At 35.8% G+C, this 25,086-nt stretch overlaps 1 protein-coding gene across 1 annotated transcript; it reads right to left on the minus strand.

Annotated features, from left to right (window-relative positions):
- Positions 1-1,221: 1,221 nt before the first annotated feature.
- On the minus strand, positions 1,222-21,800 carry LOC127159219 (ribonuclease inhibitor-like). Its single transcript, XM_051102109.1, has 6 exons — positions 21,784-21,800; positions 18,155-18,328; positions 9,837-10,013; positions 2,058-2,305; positions 1,757-1,913; positions 1,222-1,285 (listed from the first exon to the last, which is right to left on the minus strand). The coding sequence occupies exons 1-6, from the start codon at positions 21,798-21,800 to the stop codon at positions 1,222-1,224; spliced, it is 837 nt and encodes a 278-aa protein (XP_050958066.1).
- Positions 21,801-25,086: the final 3,286 nt, after the last annotated feature.

Here is a 25,086-nt window from a genome sequence, read left to right on the forward strand (position 1 = left end):
ATGGGAATTAAATAGTTTGGCTGTCCGACCTGTTACATACACATACACCATCCTGCCTGTTACCTACAGTTCATTATATGAAGTTATAATTTTTACTTTTTTTTTCCTCAGCTGTTCTGTTCAAGACATTGTTTGGACTGAGGAGACCAATTCTTGTAGTTGCACAAAATTAAATATAAATAAATAAATAAAATAGTTTATGTTGTTCTTGTACTGTTTTTTTCAGGTAAGTAGGATTTTAATAATTTGGAAATCATTGCATTTGTTTATTTACATTTTAGACAACAACCAAACTTTTTTTGAAACAGTGTTATTCTTCATTAGTATGAAGTATACTGACAATTTAATTTTCTTTGAAACTGTTTAAACAATAGATCAAGAACTGTTAGTGTATTAACCCATCTGACCCAAGATATTTATTGGATTTTATTCCCCATTCTATCACTCCCCTACCTTCCTTGTTACTAAACATGTAACAAATGCCCAAAAACATGGAGAAAATATCAGTTAATAATGTCTGTGTCACACTAGTTAGTAAACATTGGCCCCCAATTCATATTGTTTTGTTGAAAGGTTGTTGTATTACAGTTTCCATATCGTAATTATTTGGATTCGCGCTCCTGTTCAAGAACGAGGCGGCAGAAAGCTTTATAAAAGCACTGTTTGTAGCGTTTTGTTAATATTGTGAGTGCACACAAAGAAAAGTGGACCATTTACAGTTCCAAATGATGTATTACTTTTACCTTTGTGAGAAAAATGTTAAATTGTAAATTTTCCACTGAAAAAAAAAAAAAAAAAAAATCAAGTGGCGCCTCCATGTCAAAGCACACTTCAGCTTCCACTCCCCGCATAAAAATTTGGATATGCGCCTAATAGCACACATTTATCTAGGTTTAATGTTTAAACTAGTATTGTTATATACTTGGAACTGATCTATAGATTTTATTTTAGGCAAGTCGTGATGATTTGACAGGGCAAATTGACCAATAAAATCTTCCGCTGGCCGCTGTTCATTACTTTTTAAAATAAAAACATTTAACAAACAAAACGTGCTCCAAACGTTTTTCTAAATTAACTTAATAAAGAAAAACTAAACAAAATATGATCACTTTGCCATTACATACAAAACGGGATATCTGAAATAGTAGTATAAGCTGTTTTGATCTTGGTAGAAACCATAAAAAACAAAGTATATCCAAATGCTTTGGGCTAAAAATAAGATCAAAATATAATGACTCGTGTCTGATGGAGCTTGATAGCTCCATAAACCTGATTGCTTTTCCATCTGAGTTTAAACAACAAGCCTAAAAAGTGCTTGTAATGACTGATCATGGCAACACAGACAGCACACACTCTGTGAAGCAGCATGAACAAACATAAACAAAACACAATGCCTCTGTGCACAATAATCACGGCTGTCTCAATTGACCGTAGTTAGATGAAATAACCGCAATCAGACGTTATTTAATAAATGCGACAGGCCTAGTTGTGAGTGGAGTGTCTAACCCTATCCCTGCCCCTGTGTTAACTGTGTTAAATATTTTAAATATGTTAAACTGAAAAAAAATAATCATTATATATATATATAGAGAGAGAGAGAGAGAGAGAGAGAATGGTTTAATGACAGTTATTTCTGTCTTATTTCTATTTTCTATCTCTATTAATTGTAGGTTATAACAGCCAGTGCTCCACACAGAGATCTGATCCCATCATCATTCAGTCTGTCTGGAATGAAATGAAGAAACAGAAAATGTACACTTTTCCGGTAGTTTTGCAGGAGGTTTCTTGAAGCACCTTGGAGGCATTATCACAGTTCAACTGAATTGTCTCAGTTTTTTGTTTCTTCATGTCATTCCAGATGATGATGGGATCAGATCTCTGTGTGGAGCACTGGCTGTTATTTTCTACTGACACTACAGCAGAAGATAGAGATAACACATTAAACCATATTTTTAGCTGGTGAAAATACTAGTAGCCTAAGATTTCCACACAGTATATAAATGTGTGTGTATGTGTGTGTATATACGTATAATATGCAAATATGAGTATATGTGTACAGTATATATATATATAGCACATAGTCACTGAGGGGCTGAAATAGAAAAGTCTAAAATCTTCCTGGTAGACATACTTGAGTTTGTCCAGTGAGCAGGTTGAATACAACAGTTTTTCAGTGAGTAGTTTGACTCCTGAATCTCCTGGGTGATTGTAGCTCAGATCCAGCTCTCTCAGGTGTGAGGTGTTTAAACTCAGAACTGAAGACACATCACGACAGCCTTTCTCTGTCACCATACAGCCAGACAATCTAAAACACAGCAATAGTCCATGTGACAATCAGATAAATCTCTTTCACACATTTTAGCCATGAATTATTCCTATATAGTTGTGTTATAAACAAACGTAAAATGAAAAATTATACACATTATAAATCATATGATGGAAATGCTGTCCAGAGTTGTCACCAGTGTTACTGGAAAAACATCACTTAAAAACACAGTTTAAAACAACTTTCTGTTTTTATCTATTTGATGTCATTTTATATATTTTCTTATTTTCTATTAATCACGTAAAAAAAAAACGGATTAATAGGTGAAGAGTGAAATTGCCTTTTGTGTATTATTTCCACCTATTACTGAAGAAATCAGCTTCTGTTTATTATTGTTTATAAGGGATAGTTCACCCAAAAATGAAAATTTGATGTTTCTCTGCTTTCCCCCCAGGGCATCCAAGATGTAGGTGACTTTGTTTCTTCAGTAGAACACAATTTAAATTTTTTAACTCAAACCGTTGTAGTCTGTCAGTCATATAATGGCAGTCAATGGCTACCAAATCTTTAAATGCAGCATCAAAGGGCTCTAAATGATCCCAGCTGAGGAAGAAGGGTCTTATCTAGTAAAACGATCTGTCATTTTTTTCAGAAAATAAAAATGTGTTTATTTTTTTAGCACAAAATCTTGTGTAGCACAGGTTCTGGTATGTGCGTTCACGACGGTATGTATTGAATCATGTCGAAAGGTCACGCAGAATGTAGGTGGAACTACAGACCCAGTGTTTACAGAGCGAACACGCAAAGACTAAGAAAGTGCAAGTTAGTCAAACGTTGTTTACAAACAAAAAGGTACAACAATGTCGGACAATTCTGAAGTTGTAGGAGAAAATAAGATGAAGTATTTCGCCATACTCAGTACAAAGACGATGAACTTACATGTGATTCGTAGTAGTGATGGGAAGTTCAGATCGTTTTACCAACTTGGACCTCCCGAGTCACATTAAAGATTCATTCAAAATGAAAGAATAGTTCAAGAACGATCCATTACTGATTCGTAGCATCGTGAATCAGGGGCACAATTGTATGGAGCCCCTTAAGGGACATGGTGGTGAAAAAAATCAGAGTGAGTGAAAAAAAAATTAAGAGTGGAGGAAAAATATTTTTCAGAATTTTTTGCGTTCTCTCGCAAAACATTTGCGTTCCTCAAGAAAATTTGCATTCTCTCGCAAAACTGAGTTCGGACAAACACTTCCTGTTTAGTCAGCTCAGTATGTTCACAACAGAGCGGCTCTTATAAGTTTTATACTGAACTTGAACTCAAGTGGCCTATTATAGAAATACTGTCATTTAATTGCTTATAGTTTAAGGCATGATTTTGGAACATTCTAAAATGCTTAATGTGGATTATTGTACTAAAACAGTGACAGCGGAGGCCCAATTCAGTATTAATAAATTATTTTAATAAAAAAAATAAATATAAGCATTACTCTCAATAAAGCAGTCATAAATGCAATTGCTAATGTCTTTTCTCCCCACAGAACACATTTAGGATACAACGATTAAGGGAAGCTAATGGACAAATTAAAAAAAAAATATATATATATATATATATATATATAACTTATTTATTTTTAATAAATAAATATAAGATGCAGTATATAATAATAGGTTTAAGCTTATTTAGCTATAAATAAGCTAAAAGAAATAATTTAAAGCGAAACTGAAAGTATGGGCTCACGTATCGCTCTCCTTCAGCACAAATCCAAATGTTTCCATATTCGCAATGTATTTGCAGCTAAACCATTAAATTAACCAGGCTTTGTACATTCCAATATCGACATGAAAAAATCATAGTGAACAAAAATGTGCCTGTCACGAATCTGGTCAATGTTCCGCGGTCTGCTCACCACCAGATGTCACTCTCACCCTATCTCACACTGACTGTTGCTTTACACCCCAGACTACATTATCCATCAGCCACTGCTCCCATCACCTGCGCCCAATCAGAGACAGTATAAAAGCCCCGGTCTTCCTGTTACACTTTGCCGAGTATTGAACTGTGTTTAGCATTCATACAAAGCGTTTCCTGGTTATCCTGTTTCTTGTTTTCCTGTCTTGTGACCTAGCCTCGTTATTTTTGTTTAGTCTGTCTCGCCACCTGCCTTTGTGACTCTTGCCTGTCTGACCATTCTCCTGCCTCGCCCATTGGATTACGTACGCCGCTGATCGACCCTCGCCTGTTTATGGACTTTTCTTCGTCTCGCTGTCTAAACACCTGTCATTAAGACAGTGACATGCCGCCACCTACTGGAACATTTGAGAACCACTGGTTTAATGGATTACTTCATTAACTGCCTATTTTTAATAAAATATAAAATTTTGGCTTTTTATATCACTGTCTTCTTATATTAAGCTAAGGTACATTGAATATATTTTTAATAATTCCATATTTGGTCTTTTTTTTTTATCAACGTCTTCATAAAGCCGCGTTTTCTTTATGGAAGGAAAAGGCTTAACATGCAATTTAGAGCTTTCTATTCATATTCGGGGCTTACCTGCTTTCCTACATTTAAAATGTATCACAAACTTCGGTCTTTTATACTCTATTATCCCGTTAAGTTTTTTTTCTGGGGGATACGCTTAACGTGCAATTTAGCGGGTTACGTTTATATACTGGGCTATTCTGGTATATAAGGTGTGTACTGGATTTAGTCCTACAGTGTTTTACATTTTAGAATGTCCCAAAATCGTGCCTTGATGTATTTATATAATAGTCTACTTGAGTCCAAGTACAGAACTTTTTTACGACCCTAGGGTCAATGTCGCAAAGATCCTGATTTGCAATCTCCTCTTTGGACGCGCTTTTAGAAAGAAATGCATCTTTGTGATTTACATAATGAAAAAGTTTTTGTTTTCGATTTATTTTATTTTTTTAAGCAATAATTTACAGCTTTCTATTTATATTTAGTATATATATATATATATATATATATATATATATATATTTATAATGTCTGTGAGGCATGTATTTACCAAGTTAATTTTTGTGAAGCGCTCTTGTTCAAGAACGAGGCAGCAGAAAGCTTTATAAAAGCACTGTTTGTAACGTTTTGTTAATATTGTGTGTGCACACAAATAAAAGTGGACCAATTACAGTTCCAAATGATGTATTACTCTTACCTTTGTGAGAAAAATGTTCAATTGTAAATTGTTTTAAAATTTTCCACTGAAAAAAAAAAAAAAAAAAATCAAGTGGCGCCTCCATGTCAAAGCGTGCTTCAGCTGCCACTCCCTGCACAAATGTTTGGATATGCACCTAATAGCGCACATTTATCTAGGTTTAATGTTTAAACTAGTATTGTTATATACTTGAACTGTTTTACATCTATAGATTTTATTTTAGGCAAGTCGTGATGATTTGAGAAGACAAATTGATCTAACAAAACAGTCTTCCGCTGGCCGCTGTTCATTACTTTTTAAAATAAAAACATTTAACAAACAAAACATGCTCCAAACATTTTTATAAATTAACTTAAAAAAAAAACTAAACAAAATAATATCACTTTGCCATTACATACAAAACGGAATAGCTGAAATAGTAGTATAAGATGTTTTGATCTTGGTAGAAACCATAAAAAATGAAGTAAATCCAAATGCTTTAGGCTAAAAATAAGACCAAAATATACTGACTCGTGTCTGCTTAGTTTGATAGCTCCATGAACCCAATTGCTTCTCCATCTGAGTTTAAACAACAAGCCCAAAAAGTACTTGTAATGAGTGATCATGGAAACAGACAGCACGCACTCTGTGAAGCAGCATGAACAAACATAAACAAAACATAATGCCTCCATGCACAATAATCACGGCTGTCTCAATTGACCATGGTTAGATGAAATAACCGCAATCGGACGTTATTTAATAAACACGACAGGCCTAGTTGTGAGTGGAGTGTCTAACCCTATCCCTGCCCCTGCATTAACTGTGTTAAATATTTTAAATATGTTAAACTGAAAAAATGAATCATTATATATATATATATATATATATATATATAGAGAGAGAGAGAGAGAGAGAGAGAGAGAGAGAGAGAATGGTTTAATGTCAGTTATTTCTGTCCTATTTCTATCTTCTATCTCTATTAATTGTAAGTAATAACAGCCAGTGCTCCACACAGAGATCTGGTCCCATCATCATTCAGTCTGTCTGGAATGACATGAAGAATCAGAAAAGGTACACTTAGTTTTCCAGGTAAGTTTCTTAAAGCACTATGGAGACATTATCACAGTTCAACTGGATTGTCTCAGTTTTTTGTTTCTTCATGTCATTCCAGATGATGATGGGATCAGATCTCTGTGTGGAGCACTGAATGTTGTCAGACTCCTTGTGCAAACAAAAATCTGAATGAATTATTACAATTAATGGCAAAATGAATGTTTGGAAATATAAACTGATATGTTCTACTGACACTACAGCAGAAGATAGAAATAACACATTAAACCATATTTTTATCTGGTGAAAAGACTAGTAGCCTAAGACTTTCACACAGTATATAAATGTGTGTGTGTGTGTACATGTATAATATGTAAATATGAGTATATGTGTACAGTATATATATATATAGCACATAGTCACTGCGGAGTTGAAATAGAAAAGTCTAAAATCTTCCTGGTACACATACTTGAGTTTGTCCAGTGAGCAGGTCGAATCCAACAGTTTTTCAGTGAGTAGTTTGACTCCTGAATCTCCTGGGTGATTGTAGCTCAGATCCAGCTCTCTCAGGTGTGAGGGGTTTGAACTCAGAGCTGAAAACACATAACGACAGCCTTTCTCTGTCACCATACAGCCAGACAATCTGAAAACACAGTAATAGTCCATGTGACAATCAGACAAATGTCTTTCACACATTTTAGCCATGAATTATTCCTATATGGTTGTGTTATAAACAAATGTATAATGAAAAAAATCTACATTATACACATTATAAATCATATGATGGAAATCCTGTCCAGAGTTGTCACCAGTGTTACTGGAAAAACATCACTTAAAAACACAGTTTAAAGTAACTTTATGTTTTTATCTATTTGATGTCATTTTCTATATTTTCTCATTTGTATTAATCACATAAAAAAAATGGACTAATAGGTGAAGAGTGAAATTGCCCTTTGTGTATTATTTCCACCTATTACTGAAGATATCAGCTTCTGTTTGTTCTTAAAGGGATAGTTTACCCAAAAATTAAAATTTGATGTTTCTCTGTATCAGGCATTCACCACAGCCACCTCCATCAGCCATGTCACTCACAGCACCACCCACTCGTTCTGCCTCACTGGAGTTCTAATCATGCACACCTGAATCCAATTACCATGCCCTATAAATAGACTCTCTCCTCATTCAATCCTTGTCTGGTCTACCGTTCACTTCCCCTGCGCTAGCTCCAGACCCTATGGTCTCCAGATTTTTTGGTGTGCATCTCATCTGCTCTGCTCTTCCCCTTTGACTGCTCAACCAACATTATTACAAGGACTGTCAGATAAGCTACCTCGCTATATTTACTTTCAGCATTCTGTTCACTTTGCAAACTGTTAATAAACCCGATGGTTATTCTATTTACTCCTGTCTCTGGTCTCCTCCCTGTGCATACGTGACACTCTGCTTTCCCCCCCAGGGCATCCAAGATGTAGGTGACTTTGTTTCTTCAGTAGAACAAAAACGAAGATTTTTAAGTCAAACCATTGTAGTCAGTCATAAAAAATGGAACTTTTAAAAGAAAAACCCACACAAACAAAACCAAATTTATCTAACTCGTTTTTTCCACGGAGTTTTCAAGAAAAAAATGGAACAGTATTTATATCATTTTTTACCCCTGATTCACCGCTAGTCCTACAGTCCTAAGTGCACACAGCATCTGGTGCGTGACGTGTACATGCTCTGGCTTAGTATATGCAAGCGCCTGAAGCGATCTGCATTTACACGTCACTCATTGTTTACACTGCACAGAGATTGTGGGTATGACGACTATTGAAAATGGTATTTGTAATTAGTGGTAAGCAACTACTACTTACCATGTAAAAATATTTAGGAGCACCAGTGCGACTGACTCAATCAGTATATTTGTGTTTACACTCAGGGAAGCTTCAGAGGTTTTTACTGTCAGCACATTTTTGGAGTGTTAGGTAATGTATCACAGACATTTCTCTTATATCTCATATCTCATTACTTGAACACAGTGTTAATCAGAATCCACTCACTGCTCAAAACACCAAAGTTTTGTTCAGTGCTGAGTTATGCCAACTCACAAATCCTCTCATTATAACAAACTAAGTGTAGACATGGTGTACATAAGAGATTCATTGTGCAGTGTATGGAGCTTCATTAATTAAAATCTAACTTTGTGAGATCATGATGAACTAAGATGAGTGACAACTTTTATTAACTGTTAAGGAGTTTGCAAATCTGATATTGATTTAATACAAAGTTCAATAAACAAGAAGTTAATATTAAGTGACTTACATTGTCTGGCCTTAACACTATTGCCTGATCTTGCTCTATTTCGTTAACAAAAAGTTTCAAACAAAATCATAGCTAAGCCACCGCACATCTCCAAGCAAACACAGTTGTTTTGTTTTGTAAATGAACATGCGTTTTAAACAAATCTAGTAAGTCAATGATTCAGTTACCCATTTATTAAGACATTCATCCTTTCCTGAATGAATCAACTTTTTAAAGGAATCAACTGAAAAATGATTCAGTCATAAAATCAGTGACTTGACGCCACTTGCAGGCAGTTTTAATTTCATTTTTAAAGTACCATCATTTAATATTTATAGAAATAATATTTGTCACCTCTGAGCCTCATTAAAATCTGTAAACAAACCTACATGCCACTTTTAAGTTCTTCTTTGCCACCTCTGTAGTGCAAATTAATTTTGTTAATACTGATTTCATTTGATTGGTAACTTATTCTAATTAGAAATTAATTATAACACTTTGAATTTGACATAAAACAACACTCTGTTTTTTGAAGAAAAAATGCCATTACAAAGATATAAAAAAAGACCCTTTAAATCACTTTGAGTGAAGGAGTCATCTCGCAATACTGATCAGAACACTCTCCTGAATAGTACAAGTGCTACTAAAAAGAAAAGTAAGTGTAGAGCCCTGATTTGATGTTAACATGTTAGTGTTCCACTGTACTGCCCGATGTGTAGTTACATTTTATAGGAATGCTAAGAAGTTAATATTAGATATTCTTCATGCTGCTCTGCTGCACTCCATTACACACATATTAGCTATTTGTTTGGATGACAAAAACATTTAAACAGCTGTCTAACAGTACATGTCAAGTCAGCTGGTGATTAGGATGGCCAATCAAATAAAAGGGCAGATGTTTGATACAACATATTTTCAAATCCAGAAAGACATTGAAAACAATGGACCATAAGCTTTTTGCATGAGCATAAACATAGTGCCGCACTGTATAATCATATCAAATTTATATCAAATTACATCACAAGCTTTACAATTTGATAAACACACTTTGCTTATTTATTGTATTGAAACCATTTACCTCAGAATCTCCAGCTGACACTTTAGACTCTTCAGTCCATCAGAGAGAAGCTTCACCCCAGAATCCTGCAGGTCATTGTTACTCAGGTCCAGCTCTCTCAGGATGTTTGAGTTGGAGGATTGTAAAGCTGAAGACAGACTTTCACAGGACTGAGCAGTGAGATTACATCCACATAGCCTGTGTAAAGAACAAAACAAACAACTATATTGAAAACAAGTAAAAGGCTTTCCTTTAGATTTAAGATATATGTTTCAGTAATTCAGTTCTTTATAAAACACCTGTTGCAGCAATGCAGGTATAGAAGAGTGGATCCAATTACAGCAAGTTTGTATTAATTTCACTTAAAGAAAATGTCCAAAAGGGTCCAAAGACGAAGAAAAAAATAATCACAACAAAACAGCTAACAAACATGCACTATGACCTGAAGAAACCAAGGAGTATAAATAAACAAGATAATTAAGAACTAGACTAGACATAGTAGACAAACAGCAATTATTAAAACAAATGAAAACATACTTAAGAACCAACAAGATAAAAGACAAAAAATAAGCACTGGGGGGTGCTGGTGAGCATACAATGAAATAAGACGTGTGGAGATTAGCTCCTGTCTAGCTTCCTTTAAAATTATTATTTTATAATGCATTTTCGGCAAACTAATTGTGGACATTGTTTTTTAATACCCGTAAGACCCATCTGATATCCGTGTCAGCTACTTTAATGGCGAGTAACCTGTGTAAATATAAATACAGCGGCGCTGTGAGCACTAGGCCAGAGACATCCTCGACACGAGTACGCCACCGCCTCCGGCGACTCGCCTCCCATTCCACAGCATAAATCGGTTATGGATACAGAGAATTGGAAATCAGACATTTTAGCCTCTTTGAAAGAGGATATCTCGGTTGTTATCAGGGCGGAACTTAAAAATGCTCTTTCTGAGGATTTCGGCTTTCTTAAGAACGAGCTTAAAGATGTAAAGTCAGAAATTGTGAACAACACAGCGGCGATCCGTACTGAAATGGATAATATGAAGACCGCTCTCCGTGATGTGGAAGTAAGAGTGTCAACATGGTCGGACGAGATTGCTTCATTACAGACAATAGTTGCAGAAGTTAAAACAGAGTTGGCTAGTCTAAAGGAAAAGAACGACGATTTGGAGGGAAGGATGCGGAGATGCAATCCATTGCAGGTATTCCAGAGGTGACCGGTTCGAGTTCTACTGTTGCAGTCTCCAAGCTGCTGAAAGAAGTTTTAAGCCTAGAGAAAGACATCCTAATAGACTGTTCGCACAGATGTCTAACACCTAAAAAGCCATACGGAAAGCCCTGGGTGATTATCGCCAAACTCCACTATTACCAGGATTGTGTAGAAGTCCTCGGCCGAGCCCGAGAACAAGGGCCGCTCTGATACAAAGGTGAGCCAATAGCCATCTTTCTAGACTACACCGCGAATGTGGCCAGAGTGCGGGCTGCTTTCAATGATGTTCGGAATTTGCTCTGAGGCAAACATGATGTTCGATACGGGAAAATGTTTCCAACTCGATTTCGAATTTCTTACAAGGGAGACAGTAAGGAATTTTTGGATCCGGAGAAAGCAATGGTGTACGTGAAGTCCATGATTCAAAATGAGGAAACAGCAAAGTGACCGTGACACCATTCAGGTTTTTTTTTTTTGGACTTTGCCTTTCTCATATTTTGACAATGACAAGTGCTTAAAACATTGAGGCTTCTTCTAATTTACTATCCAGATCCTTGGTCTCATAATATAGAACTTTGAATATACATCTCCATTTTTTATTTTCCTTAAAAGGTGAAAGCACAGAGATATCATTCGCTCCATTTAAACAGTTATAAGAGACATTTGGACTTTTCTGGGCTTGGGGACCTATCAGACTTAATTTGTTTAAATGGTTTATTTTTTGTCTTTTTAATTCAAAGTCTCATTGTCCTGTTTATGGGGTTGTAATCTTAGTGTTTTGTTTATTAATTTTTTTAATGGCTAACACCAGTTCAATGGGAAGTGCAGGGTGCATGATTAATTTTATTAGTTGGAATGTAAAATCTTTAAATCATCCTGTGAAATGAAAAAAAAAAAAAAAAATTACATTACACCTTGATTATTTGAAGGCTTGACATAGCGTTTCTCCAAGAAACCCATCTCCGGGTAACAGACCAATCTAGACTAACAGGAGGATGGATAGGGCAAACATTTCATTCAAGCTTTAATTAGCAATTATAGTGTGTAAGAATATACCATTTGTAATGTACAATATAGACTCAGACCCCATGGGACGTTTTATCATTGTGATGGGCAGATTATATGGACTCCCTGTTATTCTAATGAACATTTATGCCCCAAACTGGGATGATAATATTTTGTTTACTAATACCTTTTCCCAAATTTCCAATATAGATACTCACCACCTTATCTTAGGGGGAGATATAAATTGTGCCCTTTCTCCAAAACTAGATTGCAGTTCATCGAGTATCTGCCCTGAATCCAAGTCTTCTCAAACAGTAAATCTTTTTCTTTAGACATATGGTTTAACTGACATCTGGGGGTTCAGGAACCCTACTTCTAGGGGTTACTCTTTTTTTCTCCAGTTCATAACTCATTTTCATGAATAGATTATTTTTTTATCAATGATAAACTTCTTCTGGTTGAAATCTTTGTCAGCTTCATCAAATCAGAGATTGATCTCTTTCTGTCCCACAATAAGACCCCGGGGATGTCTTTTTTAAAAATTTGGGAAACATTGAAAGCATATTTAAGGGGGCAGATCATTTCTTATGGTTCAATGCAGAGCAAAGCCACTGCTGAACGCCTTAGACAGCTGACGGACAATATTTTGAAATTAGATCTTAGATACAGCTATTCACCATCTGATGATATACTTAAACAACGTCTGATTCTTAAGACAGAGTTTGATCTCCTCTCGACATGTCAAGCAGAAAACCTTATTCTAAAATCTAGACATATTTCTTATGAACACGGGGAAAGGGCTGGGAAAATTTTATCACATCAGTTGTGTCAGAAGACTGCTAATCAGTATATTTTGGAAATTAATGATGAACAAGGCCAAAAACACATAGATCATGTGGAGATAAACTCATGTTTCCATCGCTATTATGCTACCCTTTATGCTTCAGAACCACCAGATGATAAATCTGATATAGACAATTTTTTTCATAGTTTGGATATTCCCAAGTTGAACCCAGATTTGGCATCTGATCTAGACAAAGATATTGTGGTAGAAGAGATTATAGATGCAATTAGAAGTATGCAACGTGGCAGTTCTTTAAAAAATTTTCAGAGAAACTTGCCCCTTTGCTCCTTACTGTATTTAAAGAATCTTTGTTCTCAAATTCTCTCCCCCCAACTATGCGTGAAGCAACTATTTCTCTTATTTTGGAGAAAGATAAGAGTCCATCTCAGTGTGGTTCCTATTGTCCGATTTTCCTCTTAAACACAGATGTTAAGATTCTTGCAAAACTGCTAGCCTGACGTCTCGAGATGCTTGTTCCCATCAGATTATTTCGTCAGATCAGACTGGCTTTATAAAGAACTGGTACTCTTTTTTTAATATTAGGAGTCTTTTAAATATTATTTATAGTCCCTCACCACCCGACATACCAGAGGTTTTGGTATCGCTTGATGCTGAAAAGGCATTTGATCGGGTGGAGTGGGACTACCTTTTCTGCACTTTGGGAAAATTTGGTTTTGGCCCTAATTTCATATCGTGGATTAAAACCCTCTATTCCTCTCCAATGGCAGGAGTTCGCACCATCAATAATAGATCTGCCCTATTTAGTTTACAGAGAGGCACCAGACAAGGCTGCCCTCTGTCCCCGCTTTTGTTTGCCATTGCAATCGAGCCACTGGCAATAGCCATATATTCTATTAAAGGAATTCGTAGGGGAGAAATAGAGTGTAAAATTTCGCTCTATGCAGATGACTTATTATTATACCTATCAGATCCAATGCCAGGTTTCCATAAATTATTGAACATATTGGAAAGATTTAGTAGGATATCTGGCTATAAAATAAATCTTCAAAAAAGCGAATGAATGCCAATTAATACAGCTGCCAAATGTATCACTTTCAGTTCGATTCCTTTCAAAATTACCACAAAAAACATTCAATATTTAGGAATCTGGGCTACACATAATTACAAGGACCTCTATAAAGCTAATTTCCTTCCCTTGATAGAAGGTCTGAAACAAGATATTAAAGGATGGGATCTGCTAACTCTCTCTCTAACTGGAAGAATTAATACTATTAAGATGAATGTATTGCATAAGTTCCTTTATTTGTTTCATTTTTTGACCAAATACTTTTTCAACTCCATAGATAGGCTCATATCAACATTCATCTGGAATAACAAAAATCAGATAAAAAAAAGTATTTTACAAAAGCCCCCTTAATCAGGTGGCATGGCACTTCCAAATTTTTGTTATATTTGGGCGGCTAATATTAGAGGACTGACTTACTGGATGAGGGGAAGTGATAGCCCTGGTGCCCTTAAGTGGCTTAACTTGGAATATATCCTCTTTAAGCTCTGAACTTCCAATGCTTGATCCTGTCTTTTGCATCTTTTGACACAGTCCCTAAAACATTTGAATCAGTTTAGAAAATCATTTCATAGTCCAGGTCCCATTTCTTTAGATGTTTACCCCTGCAATATTAGATAAAGCCTTTGATATTTGGGTTAAGAGTGGAATCAATATATTACAAGATCTATATATATATAATACTTTTGCATCTTTTGATGAATTGGTTAACAATTCATGTTTTCCTTCATATCCCCCTACATCTCTGTTAGAGTCCATTTTTAAAGTAGGGAAAGATTTAAAACAAATCATAAGCAAAATGAATAATCTCCTCAATGAACATAGCCTAGCAGATTTAGATTACTTAAAAAATGAATGGGAAGATTTGAATGAACAAATTTCAGAGGTAACCTGGCAGAAAATCATTAAACAGATCTATTCATCATCTATATGTCAATGACATGTGGTTGTGCAATTCAAGATAGTACACCAGCTCCACTGGTCGAAGGTTAGGTTATCTAAATTTAGACCAGAGGTAGACCCTATTTGTGACAGATGAAGGCAGGCTCCTGCAAGCCTCCTACATATGTTTTGGACATGCCCAATCTTGTATAACTTCTGGAAATTGATTTTTGAGGCATTCTCAGAAATAATAGGTTTGTCAGTCAACCCATCTACTTTTATTGCTGTATTTGGTGTTACAGCACAAAACATGCACCTAAGTAGCTATGATTGTAAAATGTTGGCCTTCTGACACTACTTGCCAGAAGATTAATACTAATCAAATGGAAAGACCCCTTCCCCCCTAGTTTTCTTCATTGGATTAAAGAGATCATGCAATATCTTAAACTGGAAAAAATTAGGTACTCTCTTCAAGGGTCTATCCAGAAATTCTATGTAATCTGGCAACCTTTCTTGTCATTTGTTGGAAAATTCAAGTAAGGAATGCAATCCCAAAATGTGTGTTTTTTTTTTTTTTAATTGTGTCTTTATGTATTCAATGTATTTCTTAAGTAATTGATATCTTATGCCTGATGGGTAAAGGGCTGGGTTGGGTATGTTTTTTTTTTTTTGTTTGTTTGTTTGATTTTTTGTTCTGCATATTGTAAATCTTAAATAAACAGACCTTGTTCAAAAAAAAAATAAATAAATAAACACAGAAAATTTGAACTCAGATACAACAGGATGAAAAGAATATCAAAATAAAAGTCTCAGAAAAGAAATGGAGCATCATCCTGACAACACCAAACCTGGACAATTTACCCATTATTTTTTGTACTAATCAGTTTCTTTAACTTATGATACAGTTTAGAATAATTAACTAGGTAAAATGTGGGTACAACTAAATGAAAGCTCTGGTTTTTTACCGCTGCTCAGCACATATTGTCTCAACATACAGATCACGATTGTATAAAAGGTTTAATGTGGATCAGATTCATTCATTGATTCACAGGGATAAATAATTCAGATTCAGTCAAATATTCACATTACCAAATCCAAATTACTAGTACTCTGAAAGAAACCATACAGTGCTGTCCACTAATATTGGCACCCTTGATAAATATGAGCAAAGGTGGCTGTGAAAATAAATCTGCATTGTTTATCCTTTTAATCTTTCATTAAAAAAAAAAATCACAAAATTCTAACCTATCATTGAAGTAAAACAATGGAAAGCAGGGGGAAAATCTCATTATGAAATAAATGTTTTTCTCTTGTTCATGTTGACCGCAATTATTGGCACCCAATTATTGTAACATGTTTTATTCAAGATAAAAGCTCTGAGTTTTCTCCTTTATTGCCTGAAAAGTTTGGAGAACACCTGACATAAGATTAAAGACCATTCCTTCATATAGAAACTCTTCAGATCCTTCAGTTTCCCAGCTCCATGCTGGTGCTTGTTCTCTTCATTCACCTCACACATTATCTATAGGGTTCGGGTCAGGCAACTGGGACGGCAATGGCAGAAGCTTCATTTTATGCTCAGTGACACATTTTTGTGTTGATTTTGATGTTTGATTTGGATCATTGTCCTGATGGAGGATCCAACCACAGCTCATTATAGAACTTCTAACAGATGCAGTCAGATTTAGATTTTTTATCTGTTGGCATTTGCTAGAATCCATGATGCCATGTATCTGAACAAGATGTCCAGGACCTCTGGCAGGAAAATAAGCCCACAACATTAAAGATCCAACAGTATATTTAACTGTGGGCATGGGGTGCTTTCTGCACCAAAACCATCTGGTGGGTTTGCTGCCAGAAAGCTCTTTTTTTTAGTTTTATCTGACCACAGAAGCCAGTCCCATTTGAAATTTAAGTCATGTCTGACAACTAAATACGCTGGAGTTTGTTTTTGAATGAGCAAAGAGGATTTTTCTTAAAACCCTCCAGTAACAACATGTGGTGATGTAGGAGCTGTTTGAATTTTATTTTTTTTTTTAGTCTTTTGACCCCAAGACTCAATTAATCTCTGCAATTCTCCTGCTGTGATCCTTGCAGAGTCCTTAGACACTTCAACAGGTCCTCCTCACCATGCATTAGGACGATATAGACACACATCTTTTTCCTGGCATATTTGTAACATCTTTAGTTGATTGGAATTCTTAATTATTGTCCTAATGATGGAAATTAGGATTTTCAATGCTTTAGCTCTTTTCTTACAGCCACTTTCTCTTTTGTGAAGCTCAACAATCTTGTTCTGCACATCAGAATTATATTATTTGGTTTCATTCCTTGTGATGGATGATTATGGGAATTTGGCCTTTGTGCTCCTCATATTTATATTCCTGTGAAACAGGAAGTCATGGCTGGACAGTATCATACTCCTAGCCATTCTAGTGTGCTAAATAATTGCAAAAATGAATGGGAATATCCTTCAGAGATATTTTACTCATTATAATTTCTACTGGTGCCAATAACTGTGCCCACCATGCGTTAGAGAAAAACATTTATTTCATAACGTAAGTTTCCCCAAAATTTTAATTGTTTTGCTTCAATGAAAGGTTAGCATTTTGTGAATTTTTGTAATGTAAGATCAAAAAGCTAAACAAAGCAGATTTATTTTCATAGCCGTCATTGCTCATATTTACCAAGGGTGCCAATATTAGTGGAGGGCCCTGTATATTGCAATGTAGGCTACATATACATAAAGAACAAACAGTAAAACAACCATAGTGGGGTGTTTTTCCATAACTAAAGTGTTTAATTTTGATTATGGTTCCCTGTGGAGTGAAACGAGACAATACATCTGGGATTGACACTTTGAGGAACATCATCAGTGGTACTGGTGTCTGACTCATATGTGTAAACACAACATATCTACTGGGTAAATACAGCCTATGACATCATTACTGGAGCATCATGAGTATAAGAGTGTATCTGCAATGTACATCAACAGGTTTTTTTTGTATTCAGGGGCTGCTTGTTTGTATACATGTGTAACATAAACCATGAATGTGCTCATGACATTGCATTCATAGAAATTTTCTTGCTTTGTTCTCTCTTGAGTGATGATGATGATGATGATAATAATAATAATAATAATAATAATAATAATAATAATAATAATAATAATGAATAATAATCATCATCTAGTCATTAGGTGATCCGGATGGCCAATCAAAAAAAATGTTTGATTAAAATAAAATAGATGTTTGATGCAAAGAGACGTTAAAAACACTGGATCATGAGCTGCTTGCATGTAAATTAATATAGGCTTTACAGTTTAAACACTACGTATTTTGTTAATTTATTTGATTGAAAACCATGTACCTCAGAATCTCCAGCTGACAGTTTGGACTCTTCAGTCCATCAGTAAGAAGCTTCACTCCAGAATGCTTCAGGTCATTGTTACTCAGGTCCAGCTCTCTCAGGACAGAGTTTGAGGATTGTAAAACTAATGATAAACTCCCACAAGACTGAGCAGTGAGATTACATCCACATAACCTGTTTAAAGAACAATACAAACAACTGTAATGAAAACAAGTAAATGGCCTTCCTTTCGATTTTAAATGAATATTTCATTAATTAAATTTTTCATAAAACATCTGTTACAGCAATGCAGGGAAGTTTGTATTTATTTAAATGAACAGAGAAGATGTTAGTGCTTGATTAGTTATGCATGCTGGTGCATGCATTTTTGGCAAGATACTTTCACCTGGCTGTTGTGAAGCATTGCTAATCAAGACATTATTTTGTTTGACACTCATAACGCTACCTACATGAAGACGGCTTTTATTGCTGCACTTCAGTCATTATTCTCAAACTTCTTGCACATAAAATGCATGGCCCACATTATGAACCTCATCGGGACCACTGCAAAAAAAGTTTTTCTTACTTAGATTTTTTGTCTTGTTTCTAGCCAAAATATCTTAAATCAAGAAGGATTTACTAGACAAGCAAAAATGATTGTCTTGTTTTCAGAAAAAAAAAAATACATCAAATTTAAGTGAGTTTTTGCTTAGAACAAGCAAATAATTATTAATTAATTACTTTTGCTAAGAATCCTTCTTGATTTAAGAATTTTAAGAAATTTTGGCTGGAAACAAGACATTTTTTGCAGTGACTCTACAGGGGAGTTCATACAGGTGCTGGTCATATAATTAGAATATCATCAGAAAGTTGATTTATTTCACTAATTCCATTCAAGAAGTGAAACTTGTATAATGTATACATTCATTCCACACAGACTGATACATTTCAAGTGTTTATTTCTTTAATTTTGATGGTTATAACTGACAACTAATGAAAACATCAAATTCAGTATCCTAGAAAATTAGAATATTACTTAAGACCAATACAAAGAAAGGATTTTTAGAAATATTGGCCAACTGAAAAGTATGAACATGAAAAGTATGAGCATGTACAGCACACAATACTTAGTTGGGGCTCCTTTTGCCTGAATTACTGCAGCAATGTGGCGTGGCATGGAGTCGATCAGTCTGTGGCACTGCTCAGGTGTTATGAGAGCCCAGGTTGTTCTGATAGTGGCCTTCAGCTCTTCTGCATTGTTGGGTCTGGCATATCGCATCTTCCTCTTCACAATACCCCATAGGTTTCTATGGAGTTAAGGTCAGGCGAGTTTGCTGGCCAATTAAGAACAGGGATACCATGGTCCTTAAACCAGGTACTGGTAGCTTTGGCACTGTGTGCAGGTGCCAAGTCCTGTTGGAAATGAAATCTGCATCTCCATAAAGTTGGTCAGCAGCAGGAAGCATGAAGTGCTCTAAAACGTCCTGGTATACAGCTGCGTTGACCTTGGACCTCAGAAAACACAGTGGACCAACACCAGCAGATGACATGGCACCCCAAACCATCACTGACTGTGGAAACTTTACACTGGACCTCAAGCAACGTGGATTCTGTGCCTCTCCTCTCTTCCTCCAGACTCTGGGACCCTGATTTCCAAAGGAAATGCAAAATTTACTTTCATCAGAGAACATAACTTCAGACCACTCAGCAGCAGTCCAGTCCTTTTTGTCTTTAGCTCAGGCGAGACGCTTCTGATGCCATCTGTTGTTCAAAAGTGGCTTGACACAAGGAATGCGACAGCTGAAACCCATGTCTTGCATACGTCTGTGCGTAGTGGTTCTTGAAGCACTGACTCCAGCTGCAGTCCACTCTTTGTGAATCTCCCCCACATTTTTGAATGGGATTTGTTTCACAATTCTCTCCAGGGTGCAGTTATCCCTATTGCTTGTACACTTTTTTTCTACCACATCTTTTCCTTCCCTTCGCCTCTCTATTAATGTGCTTGGACACAGAGCTCTATGAACAGCCAGCCTCTTTTGCAATGACCTTTTGTGTCTTGCCCTCCTTGTGCAAGGTGTCAGTAGTCGTCTTTTGGACAACTTTCAAATCAGCAGTCTTCCCCATGATTGTGTAGCCTACAGAACTTGACTAAGAGACCATTTAAAGGCCTTTGCAGGTGTTTTGAGTTAATTAGCTGATTAGAGTGTGGTACAAGGTGTCTTCAATACTGAACCTTTTCACAATATTCTGATTTTCTGAGATACTGAATTTGGGGTTTTCATTAGTTGTCAGTTATAATCATCAAAATTAAAAGAAATAAACAGTTGAAATATATCAGTCTGTGCGGAATTAATGTATACATTATACAAGTTTCACTTCTTGAATGGAATTAGTGAAATAAATCAACTTTTTAAAGATATTCTAATTAAATGACCAGCACCTGTAGAGTTGGAAATGGAGGTAGGCCTGAATCAAATACAAATCTCTGTACAAGATTAAGTATAAGTGAAATTATTCCTCGTTGCCCTGTCAGCCTTCTTTCCAATTTAAAATATCATAGATCAAACAATATCACAGCCTAGCTGTATACTATTGTTTTAATTTTCAGAATTTTAATTACATGTAACATTGGTGTGAACACTTTATGCTTAGCCTCATTTTGACTCTCATTTTTTATCCCTAGATGTGTGGCAGATGTTCACTGCCATCGGTGGTAAGAGTTCATGAGACACTTAAAGAGACAAATCTGGCTAAATCTCTAAATGCCCAGATGAGCATCATGGTTGACAAATGCAAGGTCAAGGTGTTTGAACCTTGTAACACTGCATTCATGGATGACAATGTGTTACAAAGCCATTCCACAATTCAGTGATGTGCTACAAAATGAACTAACTTCTTACTTGGCAAGTCTGGGCACAGCAGCACTCAGAGCTTTATCATCTGGAGTGGTGGATTTGGAAGTGTTCTAGAAAGGCCTACTTGAGAGATTACCTGCATTAAGTACCTTGACTAAATGATACAAAGATGCTGTCTCGAACTCAGCAGATGCTGAAGAAAGCAACAGCATCTACAAGCTGGTTTTGTCAAGCTGAAGGAGATCAACTACTAACCAAAATCTCTGACCCTTTATTTTCATGTACCACAACCAATGGTTGTGGAGTTTTTGAGACAGAGAAAACTGAGGATGATTCAGTAGATTTTTATCTTATTTGATCAAATGCAAAGTGTAGTCAACTAAATATAATAATATCAGTTTTACATGCAAATATTAATATTTGCAAAATTTTTAAACTCAAAATAAATAGAAAGGGGACTGTGTACAGGGGGACCAGAGGCCAGAAGGGGCCTATAAAGCTCTTTCAAGGACCCCTGGCCCTGAATGTGATTTCTACTGAGGGGGATCCACTCACCTTGATGCAATTTATAATCCTCAAACACCCCCCTCCACAACCCTTGGAGAGATTTTTTTATCAAGGGGTTCTCCTTGTATTTTCTGTGATTTCTGTGATATTTAGGCCTACTGCCATTCCCCATAACCACCAAGGGGGAACACCAAACCCCCTAAAAACACCCCACCCCTCATGCACTCACCAACCCATACCGCCCCAACTTGCATTAATAGAATAACTTGAACAGGGGGAACAGTTTACCTTGTGACACCATTCATTGTCAATATTGAGGAACAGTCAATGTAATGTCAGTGGAGTGAGATGGCGACCTCTGGTGGTGAGTGGACCAAAGGTCACCGGCCAGATTCATGACAAATACATTTTGAATAATTTTTTGCTGTTGTGTGAATAATATGTAATCAACAAAAAATAACTGTAATCTCATTCAGAGTATTTTAAAATATATTTTTTAATAATATAGATTAGATAGATTTGATAGAACGATATTTTGAAGAAGATTTAACCACAGATTTGGTTTTAATTAGTGTTTAACAAAATGAAAAAAATCAAAGAGAATTAAATTATTAAATAATGATAAAAGAAAACAAAAAGAACAATTTTAATTTATATTCTCATTTGTACAAAGAATAGTTATCAGATCAAATTCATTGTGAATGAATATAGGTTTATTAAATAACTTCAGATGTTTATTTATAAAAGATCTCAAAATTTGGCAACCACATTAGTAAGATCAGATGCTGCACATGTTGACAAAAAGCAGACATATAATGTCTGTGTCCACTGATGTATGCTGGAAAGACTCAAGATTATTGAGAATTTGAATGAGTGAACATAAATCAGCCATTGTTTCCTCTCTGATTGCTGACAGTTTATTGATTGTAATTGTGATATTGAACAACTTATATGTAACTGCATTGAGAAAGTGATGAATTCCTTTTCTCAATCATAAAGGTGAAATATTCTGCTTACAGTAAGAAAGGCCATGCATGAGTTATATATATGAAATACATTTATTATATTTCATTTTACCTACAGTGTAAAAAACAACCTAATTTCAAACTTTAACAACTATGGAATACGTTGTAGCAACAGTAGGCTACTTTTATTTACACTGATCATTATATAAATTATATAAAAGTTAAAATAAAATAGAACATGAGCATAAAATGTTAAAATTCTGTAATCCCTGTTTGTCCACATTTAATCATATTTCTTGGGTGTTTCATGATTTAGTTAGTTTTTTGTGCTTACTTACATTAATAAGGAAGTGCCTTTGTGCTCCACACCTGAAGACTTTGATCAAAATGTTTGGCTACAAGACAAATTTTCAAAATGTCCTTGGTTTGATATTACATACATGTAAATTCCCAAATGAGCAAATAAAAAAGACAGTTTAATGAACAGTTTTTCAAAATGAAAAAAGAAAGAAAAAAGGAAGAAAATTTTCCATTCAGGTGTAAACATTGCATGTAAAACCACCTGCTTTCACTTTCATTTTGTCAGCAAGGTTGCCAAATATGTTTGAAAAAACCCAGTGGTTTTCACACAGTTCTTGAGAGTGACTTTTTATAATAAATGATCATTTATGTCATTGAATGAAAGTGTTTTGTTAATGATTAAGTAGTTTTTTCCTGAATACATACTTAATATACAATTATAAATGATTATTAAGTCATAACATGCCACAAATGTTTTACAAAAATGTTAGTAACTCATTTCACAGACGTGTTGCCCAAACAGTTGTAACCCCAGTAGCAACCCACTATGCTGAAGCTGGGCCTGGATAAGTATAAGGTTTAACTACAATAAACCAAATAACTGCTTTCCCTCCTGCAGCAATAAAGAGTGAGAAGTCAAAACTTGGTTTACGTGTGTTTTATATGGATCTGAGTAAACCGACAAATTAAAGCAATGTAAATACAAAAATTGGTCAAATAACACAAAGTAGTGACAAAACCCAAAGCCACTATGTCACATGATTTCCTTTTAGCTGAGTGATACGTAGAAATAAAACAGCCTCTTATGCCTTTTAAGTGTTAGATACCCTTTAAGTGAGTTAACCTTGTGGCTTTAACTGAATTACTTAATATAAACTTTCAACTGGATACAAAGTTACAATTGAGATGAAGACCTCAACAAACGACTTGGTACATTTGGTTAACAAATAACAGTTACGTGGGCCCACACTCGCACTCCCACTCACACACCCACCCTGCGTTGCAGGCCTGATATCGTCCAGCGCGCGCTGGGTGCCGCTGTACCGCGAATCGTCCGGACGTCGGCTCGCCCACGGAGCTGGCGAGAGTTTCCCCGCAGACAGCGGATCTCCGGGCTTTCCCGGTCACCCAGAGCGCTATCTGTTGCGGCGATCTTTTCCTTAAAGACAGCGGAACTCCGGGCTTTTCCAGTCACGTGCCTTTTCCAGTCTGTTCCGCCTCTTCTCCGTTGAAGGTTGATCCAACCAATGTTAATCACCCCTGCCCAGTGAAATCCTATCACATACGCTAGCTAAATAAAGTTATTATTAGCACTGTGCTCTGAATCACCAGGACTTTAAGATAGAATATCCTGTTTTGGACGAACTACGCAGTATTATTTTTCCTGCTCCTTCTTGCATCTCTCCCTCCTCTCTCCAACAAGCTCATAACATTAAAACAGTCATAACATTAAATTGCTCCAACATTTTATTTTGGCATTGACATGAAGCTTATTGATGTTGAAATTGATTTGTGATCATCAACACTGCAGAACAGACTTTCTTAATTGTGTTAATCAAAAATAAAATATTCAAGCTGCACTACAGATCTTACAGTTTGTGGCTCAAAAATGTAAAGAATTAAACACATTGTTCTGTCATTTTAGATGAAGGAATGTATAGAAGAGAAGAGCTTTAGTGTAAATGCAATTTAAATTCATGTCTTGCACACTTTAATGCTCATTGAGTGGAACATATACGGTGTCTTTGAACTTTGAACTGGGTGGAATATTTCAAGTTCGCAGGTCACTTACTTTTGAATAGAACAGACATCTGAGATACACACAAAATGTGAGGAGCGGTGGTTCTTATATGACCAACTGGCTGAAATCAAGCTAAAGTGTGTGTATTTTATCTGGCAGATATGTCAGTGCCACCTAGTTATTAAAAAAAGAGAAAATGATTCGGTCCTGTGTGTGGTACGATATGGAAGGCAGCCGCATGATTTCTGTGTGTGTATGTGCTGTGTTCTGGCCACACGACTGAGTGCTCGAATGAACACAATGGATTCAAATATTAGTACATTTATTCTAAGCGAGTGGAAGCAGCTCTTAAAAATATTAACCCAAATACAGTCGTTTTTCCTCTAGTGATTTGTTTTTATTGTCATTGTACACTATTTAGCGTGTCCCAAAACGTGGCGGCGACTACCCAGAATGCAATGCGCAGTGACGTAGATTCCATTCTATTTTCGAATTATGTCGCTTATGACGTCACAATGAAAGCCCAGATATAAGTGCAGGCACAGGCAGTGGTTACATACTCTTCAGTTCTGATCTTGCAGACAA

This window comes from Labeo rohita, unplaced genomic scaffold (assembly GCF_022985175.1).
Source record: "Labeo rohita strain BAU-BD-2019 unplaced genomic scaffold, IGBB_LRoh.1.0 scaffold_200, whole genome shotgun sequence".
NCBI lineage: Eukaryota > Metazoa > Chordata > Actinopteri > Cypriniformes > Cyprinidae > Labeo > Labeo rohita.